Source organism: Rhinopithecus bieti, unplaced genomic scaffold, assembly GCF_001698545.2.
Source record: "Rhinopithecus bieti isolate Rb0 unplaced genomic scaffold, ASM169854v2 scaffold_12, whole genome shotgun sequence".
Taxonomy (NCBI): domain Eukaryota; kingdom Metazoa; phylum Chordata; class Mammalia; order Primates; family Cercopithecidae; genus Rhinopithecus; species Rhinopithecus bieti.
The window spans coordinates 1699352-1718523 of NW_016803028.1; the positions used below are offsets into that span (position 1 = coordinate 1699352).

General features: G+C 41.7%; 1 protein-coding gene across 1 annotated transcript in view; it reads left to right on the forward strand.

The window, feature by feature from the left end:
• The window catches only part of LOC108537207 (collagen alpha-4(VI) chain-like), a 100413-nt gene extending 84279 nt beyond the window's left edge, over window positions 1-16134 (forward strand). Inside the window, exons 35-39 of the mRNA XM_017884417.1 lie at window positions 4954-5044; window positions 7818-8501; window positions 10471-10567; window positions 11204-11433; window positions 15457-16134. Coding sequence (XP_017739906.1) covers window positions 4954-5044; window positions 7818-8501; window positions 10471-10567; window positions 11204-11433; window positions 15457-15629 — 1275 coding nt within the window. The 3' untranslated portion in view covers window positions 15630-16134. The remainder of the gene's footprint in view (window positions 1-4953; window positions 5045-7817; window positions 8502-10470; window positions 10568-11203; window positions 11434-15456) is intronic.
• The last annotated feature ends 3038 nt before the right edge of the window (window positions 16135-19172 follow it).

Consider the following 19172-nt stretch of genomic DNA (forward strand, 5'->3'; position numbering starts at 1 on the left):
ATATGTATTTATTTTGTTTTTACAAATAATAATTGCATATAATTATGGGGTATAAAGTGATATTTTGATACATATATACATCGTGTAACAATCAAATCAGAGGAATCAACATGTCTAAAGTTGGAAACATTTCTTCTGAAGAAAGATGGTTTTGGGTTATGCAGTTAGGCCTTTTCAGAGGAGGCCTATGGCTGCTCTGTTCTCTGCTAGACTGTTAATGCCCTAAGGCCAGGATCAGCACCAAAGGAAAGAATTAGGCAATGAGGCTTCAAACCCTGGTTTTGTCCCTTGTGTAATCTGGGTATGTTATTTGGCAATGGGGCCCCCTTAATTTATTCTCTGTAAAATGGGGGTAAACTCACAGGATTGTTGTGAGAATTATAAGGCATGGTACCCACAGGGATATCTGACACTTTCTATGTGTTTACTCAGTTGGGTCACTCTATTACCATCTTCCTGAGTTCCTTAAGAATGCCCTTTGCCCACTATTTATTAAATCTGATAGTGAGTGCCTATGGAGTTCCAGCCACCATGCCACATGCTTTCCATGCCTTATCATCCCAACCCCTCCCTATTCAAAGTGTGGTTCAGGGACCAGCAGCAGCGGCAGCAGCATCACCCAGAATGTGATGCCTTTCCCCTGATGTAAGCAATCAGGATCTGTATTTATAACAAGAGCCCCAGATGGTTTGCCTAAATGTTAAAGTTTTAGGAGTATTGGTCTGAGCCTCATAGCTATGCTACAAGTTAATAATGATAATTGTACATTTCCCAGATATGTGAAGGCCAGAGGTGAAGTTACTTGTTCTCAGCTACACAGTCCTCAAATTTGCGTTCAGATATGGCTGGTTCCTAAGTCTCACTATGCAACCTACACCCTTAACCCAATGCTGACACCTAATGTTTTCCAAGGAATCTAGGAAGAGTTGGCTGTTTCATAGCAGTCTTTGGTGGGATCATGCCAACTCGAAGGAACCGAAACTGGACTCAAGCTCCTGGGGTCAGTGACGGGTTACCTGACTACTCTCTCACTCTGCCTCCTTCCCCCTACTTTTTCCAGTTTGCTGTCCTTGTTTCTCAAGCCCTTACTTAAACTTGATGACAGATGGTTTCTAATTCTCTCTCTTTAGGGTCCAGTTAGCTCTTCCTCTGTCCAAGGCAAATCCTCCTTTCTAGCACTTGCTTCTTTCCACTCCATTCCCATCTTTCCAAGCCAAGAGACTCCCACAACTCATTCCCAGAGATCAACATTATCCCATGGCTTCTGGCAGCTTAGTACAACAGCTGATGCATTGACTTTAACCCACAGGGTTAAGTTTGAGTCAGGGATCATGGGGAGGTATTTAAATATTGAGAGTTGAAGTTTGAGAGTCATCCTTGTACTCCTTGAGAAATGTCTTTCTGACTATCAAACAGAAAAGGATGTTAATATAACCCCCTTTGCCATATCCTCTCTCCTCAACATACTCCTGTCTTTAGTACACAACTAGTCCCAACAAACCACAACTGGACGTTTAGGAATGAAGTTGGTTGAGAGAATTGCTATAGGTGCTGATTCAAACTATAGTAACGTCAAGCAGACTTCTTGGTTTATGTTAAAAATACTCTACTGAAATTTCCTTCTCTGGTGTTGATGGGACTTTGCAGTAGGAATCATACACAGTTTTCTCCTCTCCTCTATGCTATCTCTGTGTTTGAACTTTCTCAGGAAGTATCTTGTCTATTTTATCAGTGACAAGGACCATGCTGGCAAGTCCAAAGTCAAAGTAATTAAATGTTTATTAATAACCACTAGGTACAGATTAATCTATACTGAATCATAGCTTCCCTGTGGACTTTTATTGTGCTTTTGTTCCCACAATTTTGTTTTTGCAAGAACAGTACACATTTTAAACATGATCATAAAATTATTGTTAGAAAAGTTTTTAAAAAGATAAGTGTTCAAATTCAGTTGAATCTGACAGTTTCCCAGCAAATATTAATAGAATAAAGATAGAAGAGTTATGTGCTCTGAGCTGCTCAAAGTGGAAAAGTTGGCACATTGTCCTGATCAAGAAGCAAATAGAGAAGGTAGTAACCTAGGACCAGGCTGTGTCGGAAAAGGGAGAGAACTCAGGGGCATTGACTCTTTCCCTAACACTCTGTTGCTGAGGAAACTGAAGCCAGAGGTTTATCCAAGGCCACATAGCCAATTATGGCAGATGAAGGACTAGCACCTAGGTTCCTGACCTCTAATCTGTTAGTGCTGCACAGAAGTTTCCCTATGAACCATCTCTAAGACAAAGAAGAATGAATTTACGCAGACTTGGGGGAATGTTCAAATTTGTTTGAAGTCTTTCATACTACTTTTAAAAGTCACCGAAATTTTGCACTTGATAATATACTTCACCCATGTGAAGTAAATTTTGCATTTTATAATATACTTCACCCATGTTTCCTGTGCTTAAAAAATAATGTACACTAACTTAGCATTTCCCTACAACTGTTGGAGTAAAATTGATGCACCCAGAGTTATCGCAGCCTCTTCATATCTCCTGACACATTGCCATGGATTCTGGGTTCAGAAGCCTTCCAGATTGCCTTGTGTGATTTCCAGTATGGCTAGCAATGTGTCATATTCCTGCCTACACTGTTTTCTCAGTCCTTGGTGATTAATTAGGTCCATTTGGCTTGGTCAGTACTCAGATCCGATAATCATGTGAAATAGATCTGAGTGTTGAATGTTGGCAGCGCTGCACTCACTTTCCATGCCAGCTTTCTCCACGTGGCAAGGAGTTCCACAGATGTGCGCCATGCAGCTGCAGGTTGGAGGTGGGTGTACACTAAACTGTGGGAGCGAGAACATTGAGCAGAATTCCAGAGATAAGCACAGTCCGCCTCTGGGCCTTTGTACATGCTGTTCCTTCACACTAGAATGCATTTCCCTGCCTCTTTGCCAGTTAAGTATCTGACTTATTATCTCAAAAGTGCCAGATGCCATAATTTTCATTAGGTTCCCTCTGTTCCTTTCCCTTGAAATGAATCTCCTCTTCCTGTGCTCCTAAAATATATTGTTGGAGCTCTTTCTTGTCTGAAAATCATTTATCTATCTTTCTACTTGGATTTTAATCTCTTTGAAGATGTAGCCATGTCATCTTTGTATCTCCAAATGGCTTGTTAATGCTTTCATGTAGTATCTGTTTCATCAGTCTTGATTGATTTGGATTTCTAAGTTAGGAAAAAGCCTAATTTAAGGTTGCTTTGGCCATATGAGGAACAAGAGAGGATGTTTTTTGCTTTTATTCTTAGGAGACTTAGGACTGTTCCCATGGTTTTTTGTGTTACGTTAGCATAAATATTGAACTCTTCATATTTCATTTCCCACTAGGATTTTTTCTTCAAGTAAGTTGACTCTGAAAAACAATGTTTGGGATACACATTATTGTTTGTTAGAAAAGTTTTTAAAAAGATAAGTGTTCCTGAACAGCAAGAGTGAAGAGCTCTGTAATGTTAAGAAAATTTATTTGCAGATTAACCCTTGACTATCTATCTTGCTGAGGTCTAGCCTAACATCTTCATATCCTCAGCATCTAACATCTTCACATCCTCAGCATGTTGCTACCTGGAGGAGGGCCCAGAGCCTCCTTGTTCCTGCTCACACAGATGAAGGAGGAGAAGCTGACCCTCAGTGGGGCTTTTTTCCGCATGCTTTGGCAGAGAGTAGATACAAAGATGGACATGACTAAGCTCAGACATCCACCTCTTTGTAAACCACACCTCAAATCCTGAGAGAAGCATTCTGAAAGCATTTCTAGTTTCATCATGAGTTTGACATTCTGCAAATTGTCTGTATAAGTCAGGGCAGGTTAACTGTGAAACCATTCTTTTCCAAGTCTCAGTGTCTTAATATAATAAGTGGTTATTTCTGCCACCTGTCATAAGTGGATATGGGCCCTTGCATATGTTTGTGTGGGAGAAGGCATGTTTTGCGGCATGCCACTGTTTTGGGATGTGGGCTGCTTCTGTCAGTGGCCCCATTATACCCTAGGGCCTCAAAGCCTTTTTCTGGATCCTCTACACCTGACTGGCAGATGAGGGGAGAGGGAGTAATGGAGTACAGTGCATGCACTGGAAATGACATACGTCACTTCCACCTGCATCCCATTGGCCATTGGCTAGACCCCAGTCAGTAGGCACCACCTTACTGCAAGAGGGGTTGGGAAATATAGTCCAACTGTGCCCTAGGAAGAAGAAGGAAGGGGTTTGCTGATCATCTAACTAGTTGATCCATGGACCTTGTTGGATTTATTGTTAATATTTCACTTTTAAGCATTGTTATTAGTTATTAAATTGATCATAATTGAAAAGGCTAAGTAAAAGATGCAAACTAAGTAAAGGAGATAAATTTGTATCTCTATAAAGCCTTCCCTGATCCCTCTTCACTCTTACATTCTGGTTGTGATATGTCTAGCTCTGACCACCAGGAATTCTCTAGAGGGGATTCCCACATGGCATCTACTGTTTCCGTTCTAATGGTGTTTGACATTTATGACTGCCCCTTGAAGAGTCTGCCACTCAGGTCAATAGCTCCCACCACACTGCATCCTGTGAACAATTAATAAAGATTTATGAAGTTTACAAATGATTTAACGTTGTCTCCTTACTCCCATTCCGATGCATGATGTTGGCTGAGTTTTACACTTATTGGGAGCCTGAAGACCCACGATACACATAGCCCACACCAATGACAGTCCAACCTCCAGGTTAGAACTAGGGAACTAAATAGCAATAAATAATTGGAATGTATAATGCTGAGTTATTTGTGCATATATTTATATAATTATATATCCTTTAAAATCATATTCATGTTTTTCTCATCTGAATGAGAAAACACATGAAAAAGATGGCCTGAAATTACTCCAGCTAATCATAAACTTGTGTGTGTGTGTGTGTGTGTGTGTGTGTTTGGATTAGATGGATGGAACCAACAGATTTTACTTGTTCATCTGGGAGACAGAGCGCCAGCAGGATGTGGAGCACATGGCCCACTGCATTCTCTGCTACGGTAAGCCAGGAAAGCCTTTAGAACAGGATTAATTCACTGGTGGCCACAGGCTAGCTCTGCTCAGCAGATGTGTATTTACTTGGCATGTGCAGGGTTTTAAAATCTAGAGAATTTCCTATGAAGTCTGGATTTCTGGTTTTTCTTAGGAAGTCATACTTGTCTTGAGGCTCACGGACACTGCATTCCCATTAGGCACAGTCAGCAGAGCTGAGTTAGGCCTGACCTCTCTTAATGGGGTGAGGAGTCTCACAGTCCTCACCCCACCCTATCTTACTTCTGGCATGCTCTGCTCATTTATCTGTCCTGCTAGCTGCTGGGGTCGGCTGGGCTTGTGGTTCCTGCCTTAGTGCACCTTATTGTGATGGGCAGGCCACTGAACTAAGAATTAAGAGTGATGGGTTCTAGGCCTGGAACCACCATTGACCAGCAGTGGGATACTGGCCAGTCATCCAGTTTGTCTTGGTTCCCAAGCCCATGGCTATATCCCACACCAACCTGTGCTGGAGAGAAGTTTCTGCTGAAATGCATGCATGCCCACATGTGAAGAGCTCCTGTCCACATCCATTTTACCCAGCATCAGAGTGGGTGAACTTGAGGGGATGTCATGGTTTTCTCTCCTTGATCCACACTAAGCCTAGTACTACCACAAGATACTCAGCTATGACAACTTGGTCAAGTCAAGTGTAGTAACTGCCATTTGTGAGTATGTCACAAGTGATGAACTGCTTTCACATCCATCATCTAATCTGACATATTGCTTTTTCGGGCCTCAGTTCCCTGTCCTCTAGAAACCTAAACCTAGCTAGTGTTCATCGAGGTTTTATTATGCATCAGGCATTGTTTTGAACACTTACATATATATGAACTCAGTTTTTCTTTTAAACTTCATAAACAACCTCAAAAGGAAGTACTATTATCATTGTCATCATTACCTCCATGAGTCAAATGAGAAAACTGAGGTTCTGGGGAGACTAAGTAATTTACCCAAGGTCACATGCTGAGTAAAGGAATAGACCTTGACTAAACTAGGCAGCCAGGTTGCTGAACTCTTGACTATTACCCCTGTGCTTTGCTAATGACTGAATTAGGAGTTTTTAACCTTTCTTGGTATTATAGATCCCTTCTGTATCTGGTTAAACCTATGCTCTCCTTAGAATAATGTTTTTCAATGCATAAAATAAAAAACAAAGGATTACAAAAGAAAATGATTACATTGAAATTATCAAGATACTTAAAAATTTTGATATAGTAATATATATACTTTTAAAAGTTTTATTTTTAATTGACAAATAATAATTACATAAATTTATGGGGCACAGTGATGTTTCAATGCATGTATACATTGTCGAATGATCAAATCAGGCCAATTAACATAACAATTGCTTCAAATACTTATCATTTGTGTATGGTGAATATGTTTAAAATCCACCTTTTAAAGCTATTTTGAAATATACATTATTATTGACTATAATACTATGCTGTGCAACAGACCACCAGAGCCTATCCTTCTGTCTAACTTAAACTTTGCACTCTTGACTAATGTACCTCCTTTCCCCATTCACCTTCCTCCCCCCTCCCTGCACTCTATTTCTATGAGTTTGAACTTTTTACATTCCACATACAAGTGAGATCATGCAATATTTGTCTTCCTGTACCCGGCTTATTTCACTTAGCATAATGTCCTCTACATCACAAATGTGATCCACATCACAAATGACAGAATTTCCTGCTTTTTTAAAAGTCTGAATAGTACTCTGTTGTGTATATATACCACATTCTTAACCCATTTGTCACGTGCTTCTTTATTAGCATTTTAAACAATAAGATCTAGCAGGTCTAATAGCTATTAGTTCAAAGTATTATTGAGTTCAAATAATATTGAGCCATTTGCAACCACTGATAAGGAAATCAGTGATTTCTATTGGTGTCAGAATCACTAGTATTATAGTTGCTTGTTGTCTTTATGCACAGTGAAAAGAAATGTTAAATTTCATTTCAATAGAGGTAGTGAAAATAAAGATGTAATTTTTTCTCATCCTCATTCACAGACACCTTGGGGGACTGTGGTTCCCAGGTTAAGAACACCTGCCCCCACCAGTTCTAAATGAAAGATTTTGCCCCAGCAGTGGGTCCCTAACACCGTTGTTCATCAGAATACCTGCGTACACTTCAATGATAGATTCTGAACTCCCTCCCAGCACTACCAAACCAGAATCTTGGCATGGCTAGAGCCTGGGAACCTACAGTAAAAAAAGAAAAAAAAAATCCTACATGCCATTTTAATGCTGAACCAGCTTGAGAGCTCTAAGACTACTATTAGCTTCTCATTTAAAAATGGCAATGTTTGATCTTTTTTTCTTAACCTTAAAAAAAAGGCACTTTCATGTGGTTGTTAAGGTCTCTTCCAGTTCTAGCAATCAATGTTTTTTTAGGTGGTTTCCCCCTACTCTTGATTTATCTATTGTTAGATTATAATCTATTATTAGGTTACAATTATTTTCTGGAGGAGGAAATAGAGGTGATGTCTGTGAACACAGAGACTGGGAAGCCATATGGCCTAGTGGTTGAAAACATTTAGTGTGCAATCGATCTCAATACTTCTTATGAGAAATGAGCTCATTTACAGTGCCCATTGGCTTGCCACGTCACCACAATGCCTGGAAGATAGTGCTCAGAGACAGCTGTCCTTATTGAGGTTCTGGAACTGTGTTTTACATGGAAAAGAAGGTGATGCGCGGTTTAACTCCGGCCTCTCCCTGCACTTCCTTCCTAGACAAATGCAGACCAGACCCAGAATGCCCGGCTGGCGTGCCGGGGCCCCAGCAGGTGGACGTGGACTTGGTGTTCGTGGTGGACAGCTCCTATGGAGTGGATGCCGACGTGTACCGCGGGTCTTTGAGTCTAGTGGATGCCGCGCTGGAAGACCTGGAGGTGGCTGAGCAGCCGAGCGCGTCCCACCGTGGGGCGCGCGTGGCCCTGGTGACGCACACGACACCCAACTTCTGGCCCGGTGTGGGTCGCCGCCCTGTGCTCGAGGGCTTCCACCTGACCACCTTTAGCAACCGGAAGCAGATGCAGAGACATGTGCGCGAGGCTGCAGCCCGCCCCTTACAGGGAACCCCCGCCCTGGGCCACGCCCTGGAGTGGACGCTCGAGAATGTGCTCCTGGCAGCCCCTCTGCCGCGGAGGGCACAAGTCCTCTTCGCCATCGTGGCCAGCGAGACAAGTAGCTGGGACAGGGAGAAGCTGTGGACTCTGTCCCTGGAGGCCAAATGCAAGGGCATCACTCTCTTTGTGCTGGCCTTGGGTCCGGGTGTGGGGACGCATGAGCTAGCCGAGCTAGCCGAGCTGGTCAGTGCCCCCTCTGAGCAGCATCTACTGCGCCTACAAGGGGTCTCGGAGCCAGAGGTTAACTACGCTCGGGGATTCACTCGGGCCTTCCTGAACCTCCTAAAAAGTGAGCAGTCCCCGGGTACTGGGGCACCTTGGGTGGAGTGGGGAGAGGAATTTACAGAGCCTGGCATTTGGGCATGCAGGTGCCTGTTGCACATTCACTATTGCCTAATGTTTTTAGCCCAGCATCCCTGGGAAGGGCCAGGGAGCACTCCATTTTCTGAAAAGCCTGCTCTATTATTGCCCTGACATTGTGTCAAGCCTAGTGATGGTTTCTTGTCCCGAACCTCTTATTTGGTGGCTGAGAGCCTCAGACTTCCACGTAACTTTTCAATTTTCTCATTTGTCAAAATGAGAATTGCAGTCTTTTCCCTAATTGTGAAGCCATATGTTCAGGGAGGGGCTTTGAAAGCACCAATATTGTACACATGTAAGGCATAGTTACTGCTATTACTATTTATTACTACAGTTTCCAATAGTATTTGACAGTACTTCTCAAATTTTTACATGTATGTGAATCTCCTGGGGATCTTGTTAAAATGTAGATTGTGATATGGTAGGTCTGCGTTGGAGACAAGAGTCTGCGTTTCTTATAAGCTTGAGAGTGATATCAATGATCCTAGTTTATTTGATGTTTATTTTAAAGTAGAGGTTGACATGGCAGTGTGGAGTCAGGGATTTTCAGGGACTCACTAGAAAGTAAGGGAGACAGGACAAAAGTCTAGGGTCTTCCATCTCAGGTTGGGTGGATGAAGCCAACCGTGAAGACTAAGGGGCAAGGGCTGTGCCAATGGGTCCTAGCCGGAATTCTTTCCCATTCCCCTGCTTGAGCATCCTCACCTCCAATTAGAACTACTGGAATTGTTATTGTTTTTTCTCTTAGAACTAGACGAATTACAGTGGCTCAAGCCTGTAATCCCAGCACTTTGGGAGGCTGAGACGGGCGGATCCCAAGGTCAGGAGATCGAGAGCATCCTGGCTAACACGGTGAAACCCCGTCTCTACTAAAAAATACAAAAAACTAGCCCGGCGTGGTGGCGGGCACCTGTAGTCCCAGCTACTCAGGAGGCTGAGGCAGGAGAATGCCGTGAACCCAGGAGGCTGAGCTTGCAGTGAGCTGAGATCAGGCCACTGCACTCCAGCCTAGGCGACAGAGCGAGACTCTGTCTTCAAAAAAAAAAAAAAAAAAAAAAATGAATTAAATTTGTGGGCAGCCAAATCTGTATCCCTAGCATGATAATGGAGATTTAGAATTGGGATGGTGAGGGTATTATCCTGGTCACATTGTTAGTAGTTTGTCTTGGGTTTCATCCTCCTGTGCATAATTCAACTTATGTGCAGGGTGCTTTGCTGTAACATGTGAAGCCCCCTTGCCCTCCTTGCTGGGAGACATTAGTTTCTCAGTTTATAGGTGGTTGTGATAGCCCATTGGGAGCCCTGAGGGACACCTGTGCCTTCATCACTACAAGAATAAAGGAGTTTGATGGACATCTTAGAAGTACTAACACAGCATTTGTACCTCTCCAATTTGAGAGGTACAAAGATCAGTGAATTGGTTCCAGTCCTAGCTCTGCCACTAGTGAACTATGTGATCCTGGAAAAGTCCATGAATGTCTCTGAACCTTAGATTTCTTACATATGTAGGGAGTGGTAACAGAAGGTTGATGGCTTAGAGATTCTTTGAAGGAGAAGCAGCCTGAAGGAATCACTTTTCTAATCTGTTTTAATTTAATTTTACTTATTTTTTATGTTGTATTATGTCAGATTGTATTTTGTATTTTGTTATTCTTTTAGGTTGGATTTTACTTTGCATTATTTACATAATAGGGTACATTTTATGTTTTTATTTTGTTTTATTTGCTTTTATTTTTATATTGTTATGTTTTATTATATTTTGTTTTATTTGTTATATTTTATACTTTATTTTAGTTGATTTTATATTTTGAATTTGATGTCTTTATGAACAATATTTTGTTTTATTTTAGAATTTTATATTATTTTATATTTGACTTGATTTTTTATTTTACTTTTAGGTGGGACAAACCAGTACCCACCCCCAGAACTCACTGAAGAATGTGGGGGCCTACACCGTGGGGACACTCTGCTGCAATTAGTCATGCCTGTCAACAGGTGGGTTAAGGACAGGATTGAGATTCGTCCATACTTCTGCCCCAAGGCAGAAGAGACTTTCTCCCTAAAGACAGGTTACATGCAATGCTAGTCCTCAACTTGACCTAAACCACTGGGCCTGTGTTGCTTCTGGGTTTGACAGTTCTTATATGGATTGTCTTTCTTTTCTTTTCTTCAGACAGGGTTTTGCTCTGTTGCCTAGTGCAGTGGCATAACCTCAGTTCACTGCAGCCTTGACTTCCCAGGCTCAAGTAATCCTCCTGCCTTAGCCTCTCAAGTCACTTAGACTACAGGCGTATGCCAACACACCCTGCTGGTTTTGTACTTTTGTAGGGATAGTTTCACCATGTTGCCAAGGCTGGTCTTGGCATTCTACCAATTTCTACCAATTTCCATTCTACCATATCACCCCAAGCTTGAATTTCATATCCCAGAGGTAAAAATAATAATGCTAAACATATCAGTCTGATTTTTCAAACATGTCTACAAAGCTAAGAAAATAGTTAATGCAATAACACAGTCATTAGGAAATGCCCACACATAAGGCTTACAAATCACAGCAATAACAACTGGGAGTTGAGCCTCTTAGTTCTTGAGATTTTTTCATGCAGTTTGACATGGATTGTTTCTATACAGGTTGCCCAGGCACCAGTTTGGTATGTCTGGCTTGGCTGATGATTTGGAAGCATTTGAAGCAACAGGCGTTTTTCTAGAAGAGAAGAGAAAAGACATGACAACATCTATAACTCAGCAAGAAGTGCTTGAAAATTATGAATATAACAAATATGACATTGAAGAAAACGAACAAGAAACACCAGCAAAACAAAAAGAAACTAGAAAAGAAATAAATGCAGGCACTACCTATGGTAAAAACCAAACTACTTCTTGGCCCAAGTTGGATTAATTTTTTCATTTTAACTTTTCTTTAAAAAAAATCCTGTGCACTGTGTTAGCATGCAATTTTTTTAATTCACTTTGCTTACAAATCCACAGGTTCATGTATGCAGCTAAGGAAAATAGCTTAAGAAGGCAAACAAAGGCTAACTTTCACCTGCTGTCAAACTGGAGCTGGATGGAAATTATTTTAGGGCATATTATGAAGGCACACTCTATGAAGTGTCTGCACTACCTTTGCAGAGAAGCAATGAGTTATTGCAGAAGTGGTGAAGCTACTCCTGACCTTGAAATGCACCTACCTGGAGAAAAGCTCTACATTTTGGATACATCTAAAACAACTGTAGCTTCAATTTTGGATTACAGCATGCAGTAATGCAAATGCCAAGTTCCTTTTTTTTTCTGAGGTGGAGTCTTACTCTGTCACCCAGGCCGGAGTGCAGTGGCATGATCTCGGTTCATTGCAACATCTGCCTCCTGGGTTCAAGCAATTCTCCTGCCTCAGCCCCCTGAGTAGCTGGGATTACAAGAGCCCAGCTAAGTCTGGCTAAGTTTTGTATTTTTAGTAGAGACAGGGTTTCACCATGTTGGCCAGGCTGGTCTCGAACTTCTCACCTCAGGTGATTCTCCTGCCTCAGCCTCCCAAAGTGCTGGATTTACTAGCATGAGCCACTGCACTCGGCCACCAAGTTACTTTTTATATGTCATCAACAAATTAAGCAGAACACTAAACACATGAGAAAGAGATACAGGAAAACTTCTTTGTGAAGTTTTGGAAAGTGATTCAAGATAGCTGAAAGAGTTTCTAGTGAGGGTTGTGGTTAGTCCTGGTGACTTTAAGGGAGAGATCATTTATCTGAGGTTTTGAATGTGCCTAGATGATTCTCCATCTGGGGCTACTAGCTAAGTGGCCATGGGAGTTATTTACTCTCTCGGTGACTCGGTTTTCTGCTCCGTAAAGTGGGGATTATATGAGTCCCTACCTCATAGGTTTGAGAATACAACTTGATAATTCATGTGTTTGCCACATAGTATATACACACACAAGTTAATTGTTAAGATGCTGATGATACATGCAACCTTTCAGATTTCAAAGCAAACACATGTCCAAAATAAATAACAAAATTAGACAGACATAGGAATACCACCTCCTTAGGCTAGAATATTAAACACAGAAGAACTTACCTTGTTGGGTCTTATGTTTTTGGTATAGAATATCCTCAGGTAATCTTACTAAGGTAGTAATTTTCCGTCTTGATTGTACATTAGAGTCACCTGGGGATCTTTAACGCTTGCCCTCAGCCCAAATCAGTCAATCTCTGGGTGTGGGACTTACCCAGTGATTCCACTGAACAACCAAGAGTGAGAACTACTGCTTTAAGGCATTCTTTCTCATAAAAATCAAGATGGAAAGGATGGGGAGGGCTTCCCAGTCAACTAATCCAATCCCATTCACCGACAAAACTGAGGTTTGAAGGCCCCTGATACTCAGCTGCTCTGTTGTTATGTGGCTCTGGCCAGTTTCTTTTCTGTTTTCATTCCAAGGCCATTCAAAACCCTCACTACCTCCTCAAGGTCCTTCCTCCACGCCTCTTCCTCTAGCAGATATGCCCCCCTCGTTTTTATTCTTTTCAAAAGAAATAAAGGTGACCAAGTACAACGTCCTGCAACTTCCGGTATTTCTGCAAGCCTCTCTTCCTGCCCTCCCATTGGAGAAAAGAACTGGCTCTTCTCTTATTCTGAATTGTCAAGAAAGACCAAAGGGCTCTTCCAGACCTTGTTGACTTGCGCTCCTTGGGATTTGGCACTGTTGGCCACTACCTTCCTCATTAAACCCTCTCCTCTCACAGCTTTGGAGACAACATTTTCCTCTTGTTCTTCTATTCTGGCCAGTCTGTCTTTGTGGGCTCCTCTTCCCAGATTCACCTTCACAAGCGGATTCAGGTTTTGTGGAATTTATACAATTTTGGGGCCCTCTTTAAGAAAAAGATTAAAAATTTATTAAAATTAAGTGAAAAGTGAATATTCATTTAGAAGAGGCTTATGCAAATGATTTACTCTGAAGCCTGGGGTTTATTAATATCACAATCAATCTGCCACACCCTTCCCCACGATTCTTTCTTCAGTCCTCCAAACGCTCTGCACACACCACACTACTTAGGCATGCTTCCCCTTCTCCACCCACAACATCAACTATCCCCTCTGTGCTGGTGACTCTCAAATCTATATCTTCCACTTTAACTTTCTCCTGTGCTACAGCCTAGTGTATTCAATTACCCTCCAGATCGTTCCACTGGACTTGCCTGCAGTGACATCAGACCAACTTAGTTCAACCATCCCAACTCATTGTCTTTCCCATTCAAATCCCCTTCTCTTCCTTTACCAACTATCTTTATTGGTATGAACCAACACTGGCCCAGGAATGGAAAGCCAAAACTCAGTATTATTTAAAAAAAATTAATTAATTAGATTTAGGAGTGCAAGTACATGTGAATATATTGCCTACTGGTGAAGTCTGGGTTTTTAGAGTACTCATTACCCAAATAGTGTACATTGTACCCAAAAGATAGTATCTCATCCTACACACCCTTGCCCCCACCCCCATCCTCCCACCATTTGGAGTCTCCAATGTCTTATTCCACTCTGTATGTTCACATATACCAATCGTTTATCTCCTACATATAAGTGAGAACACACAGTTTTTGACTTTCTATTTCTGTATCATTTCACTTAGGATAATATCATCTAGTTCTATCCATGTTGCTGCAAAAAACATGATTTCATTCTTTTTTATGCATGAGTAATATTCCATGGTATATATACCACATTTTTAATACAATAATTCATTGATAAGCATTTAGGTTGATTCCATGACTTTGCTATTGTGAATACTGCTCCCATGAGCATATGGGTGTAGGTATCTTTTTGATAGAATAATTTCTTCTCCTTTGGGCAGATAGTAGTGGAGATGCTGGATTGACAAGTAGTTCTATTTTTAGTTCTCTGAGAACTCTTCATACTGTTTTCCATAATGATTGTACTAATTTACATTCCCACCGACATCTGTTGTTTTTTGACTTTTTAATAATAGTCATTCTGACTACTCTAAATGCTATCTCATTGTGGTTTTAATTTGCATTTCTCTGATGATTATTGATGTTGAGTATTTTTTCACATTTGTTGACTGCTTGGATGTCTTCTTTCAAAAAGTGCCTGATTGCCCAATATTACTCTAGTTGACCTCTTCTCCCTTGCCTCCTGCTGTCTAACTGGTCTCCTTTCTTCCAATTTGTCCTCCTTCCAATTCCATTCTAAACAGCTGATTGACATTTCTAAAATACAAATATGGTTGTGTCACTTCTCCTCTTCTATGGTTCCTCATTGCTTATAAGATAATGTCTTCTAGGTACAGTGCAAAGTCATAGCTATAACTATGTTGCACCTTTCACATATGTTATATGACACTTTATGACATACTTGTGATATAGAAGTTTTTTAAAATATTGCTTTTTTTTTTTTTTTTTTTTTTAATGAGACGGAGTCTCACTCTGTCGCCCGGGCTGGAGTGTAGTGGCCGGATCTCAGCTCACTGCAAGCTCCGCCTCCCGGGTTCACGCCATTCTCCTGCCTCAGCCTCCCGAGTAGCTGGGACTACAGGCGCCCGCCACCTCGCCCGGCTAGTTTTTTGTATTTTTTTAGTAGAGACGGGGTTTCACCGTGTTAGCCAGGATGGTCTCGATCTCCTGACCTCGTGATCCACCCGTCTCGGCCTCCCAAAGTGCTGGGATTACAGGCTTGAGCCACCGCGCCCAGCCAAAATATTGCTTTTATAGCTGAGGAAATTGAGGCTCTGACGGGTTAAATTACTTGCTCAAGGTCATAGAACTAATTGGTGGTGAGGCTGAGATTCATTCTCATGCCTGTGACTCCAAACCATTGCTCTTTTTCTGTCATGCTTATGCAGGAAATTCAGCTCTCTCTCTGTTTTGTTGCAGGTCCTTGTTCCATGGATCCAATAGAAGGTGAGTGCCAGGATCACACCCTGAAGTGGTATTACAACAAGGAGGAACGGGTTTGCCAGCAGTTCTGGTATGGCAGCTGTGGGGGTAATGCCAACCGGTTTGAAACCAAGGAAGAATGTGAGGCTCAGTGTGTCCCAATACAGTAACAGTCCAGGCAGAGCCCTGTTACTGCTAAAGGCAGAGCTTTTAATGCTGATGAAATGGAGATTACCCTGGCTGAGGCAGGACCTCACAGCTCAGAAGTGACACAGCCCATTCCAACACCTTGGACATCAGATTCCTAAGCGCCTGAATGTTTTCCTGCCAGCAAGAACTTGGGCCAGATGATTTGTGACTTGAGGACTGAATTCTAATAGTTAAAAAAGTAACTGAAAGATATTTAAATGAATTAGAACTGAATGAAAAAGAAACTTGAACTTGACCTATAATATTTTAAAAAAATTTTGGGGTGCTATGTAGTAAAATAAAATCAGTGTAAGGAGTGAGAAAACCTAATTCAGAAATGAATTGAAACTTGTTTTTTTTTTTTTTCCACCAGAGAATAGGGAAATATTAGTCAAAGACAGGGCATGGAGAAAGGGACATCTAATGTGAATGAACGTCATCCTTACTACTTAATGCAGATAAATAAAGGCATTCTTTATTAAATCATTTGGCATGAGACTGTGTGATTTTTGCTCACTGCAATCTGGGCTATGCTTTGTGACATAGTGGTTGATGAAGAGACAGCAGTGATTTTTCCATGAGACCAACCCTTTGGCATCCATTATAGTGATCACTGTCCTTCAAAACATGGTGACTAAACAATTGAGGCTGACATTATTAATGAAAAGTGAAATGAAAGTTTTACATTCACCACGGATGAAACATTTTGCAGCAAATACATTAAGGACAACTGTATTTTTTTGTGAGATCTTCCTCTGCCTCGTGGCTTGATTCTCTGGGCCTCTAACCATGGGCCCAGCTTCCAGACAGAATTGGGAACTACGCGGAGGAGATCTGTGGGGCATTGAGGATGCATGGCTTGGGGCCTTTGTAAGATCATACATTAATCAGCTGGGGCTGACATAGCAAAATACCATGGGCTTAAACCAGAGAAATTTATTTCTCACAGTTCTGGAGGCTAGAAGTTCAAGATCGCAGCACCAAGGGCGCTCTTCCTGGCTTGCCAATGACTACCTTCCCGCTGGGTCCTCACATGGCCTTTCCTCAGTGCATGCTCATAAAGACAGCACGAGAGAAAAGACCCAAGCTCTTTGGTGTCTTTTTTTTTTTTTTCATTTGAGACAGGACCTCACTATATCAATATTGCCTTGGCTAGCCTCAATGTCTTGGGCTGAAATGATCCTCCTGCCTCAGTCTCCTGGATAGCTAGGACTATAGGTAGAAGCCACTGCACCTGGCTCTGGCGTCTCTTCTTATAAGCACATCACTCTTATTGGACTAGGGACCATTCTTATGATCTCATTTAACTTTAATTACCTCCTAAGGCCCTAAATACAACTATAGCCACATTAGGGGACCATGTGAATTCTGGGGAAACACAAACATTCAGTCCATAACTGATCACAAGCAGCTGGTTGTCCCCCAGGGACACAGGGTGGAGTTGCTGTCTGGTAAGTTCCTGGTTCCGTAAGTGTGATTGCTATAATCCGTGTGTTCCTCCGCACAGTCTGGTAACATAGCAGGTGGGATGGAAACAGCTTTATACAAAGTGTTCAAAGAAGCACACTTTAAATTCTATTTTTACAACAATCATTTAAATATGATCACGAAAGGATGACTGTGTTCATTGTAGCAAATCTGTAAGTTACAGAAATGCACCTGGAAAAAAATAAAGATCACCTACAATCTTTTCTCTCAAAGGTAACCGTTTTGATATAATCCAGGCTTTTTCTAATGAATGAATACACTATCTTCATTGTATTCTTTTTCTTCCTTAACACAGTCCATGTAACTGATTTTCGATGGGAATTAGATGGCAGATGCTCCATCCTCCCACAGAGCCACTCATCATATGAATGGGTATATGCATTTCTCTGTTTTAGGAAAAACTTCAGCTGCCTGAGCATAAAGCGGCCAAAGTGATCTATCCTGAAGACGGTATTTGATTTGAACTGTGATTTATTTTCTATTTCTTATTCCCACTCTTCCCTTCCTATGTCCATGAGTTGGGAACACCAAGGCAAAGGTTCAATAATGAGAGGATCATTGGAAGGAAACATTCAAGTGTGTTGATTGTCCTCATTTGTTAACTGAAGAAAACACATAATTTATAAATTTAGAAGAGAGGAGGATTTAATTCTTATAAAAGGTGACAGCCTGCAAGGTGGTTGTCCCACAGGCTGGGAAGCCTGCCTCTAGCCAAGACCACAGATAGGTGTTTGGAAGGAGGAGGGGTTGGGGTAGGAGTTTTATGCTGAACAGGTTGGCTAAACATACATGTTCAACAAGTTACAGGAGGAGCTGAGTATTCAAGAAAGTGGTCCTGACACAGGCATATTAGATAAACATACACATAACTTATGACCAATATTTACTTTGAAATGAATAGATGAAATGTATTACATCTATCCCCTATATGTCAAAAGGTCTCTTCAGGACATGAAGGCACACAGGTGTGCAGTCTCTGTAAACCAGTAAGAACCAGTCCATGGCTGGTGGTCTTCTCATCAGCAGAAAGTTACTGAAATCAACCTCTTGCCCAGTCAAAGCTGTTTCTGGTTGGTGGAACAGGGGTTCAGTGAATCAGCACCTGTGAGCTGGATGAATTGTAATTGTTTTAATGCTGTTTATCTGGAGGCCAGTGCTTGTTTAGCTGCTAGAGAAAAAGCGAAATCTTGTGGCAGTTAGCAGTTAGAACATAGGTGATTCTTTAAGTGCAGTAGTGTGTGACTTAACCCTTCCTTGGCATGGTCTTAGGTCCTGTTTATAATTTGGTATCCTATTGCCATGAAAATCTCTGTCAGTCTTACGATCCCTATTTTAACATTAATGCTGGTCAGTTGTGTCTAAACTCTAAAAGGGAGGGGGTATAACGAGGCATGTCTGACTTTCCATCCCGTCGTGGCTGGGAATTCAGTTTTAAGGTATTTCTGGGGTTCCCTTGGCCAAGAGGGAGTCCATTCAGCTGATAGGGGCTTAGGATTTTAAAGTTTACACATCCTTGGAACATGCACGAGATCCAACTGCAGTTCTCCCTGTGTTTACTAGGTGGCGGTATAACCCATTCACGGAGCTCCTCTGACTCTCACCATAAACCTTACACCATAAATTCCGAGGTAGCAACAATATAGCCAAGGGCATAAACAATTGTCTATTGTTTTAATATTCATACCCACTCTGGTATACACAGTTTATATAGCATTTTCCCATGTTATGTCAGGTATTTGCCCAGCCCCACCACTAAATCTGGGATGTTGGCATTGTTCTTCCCCTTTTAGGGATAAAGAAATTATCTTACAGAAGTGATGTGACTTGACTCAAACCCGTTACAGAAACTGGCCTTGAACTCCTTTTTATCCTGAGACTAGGGCTCCTTGAGCTATACTGCATTTGTTCCAAACCATTAGCTGCCACCAAAGAATTCTGAAAGTCAGAGCCACAGGGGTAGGAGGATGGGCTTGATCTCTGCCTCAAATTCCCTGCTCTTCCATCTGCTGCCCCCACCCCACCCCACCCCACCCCAC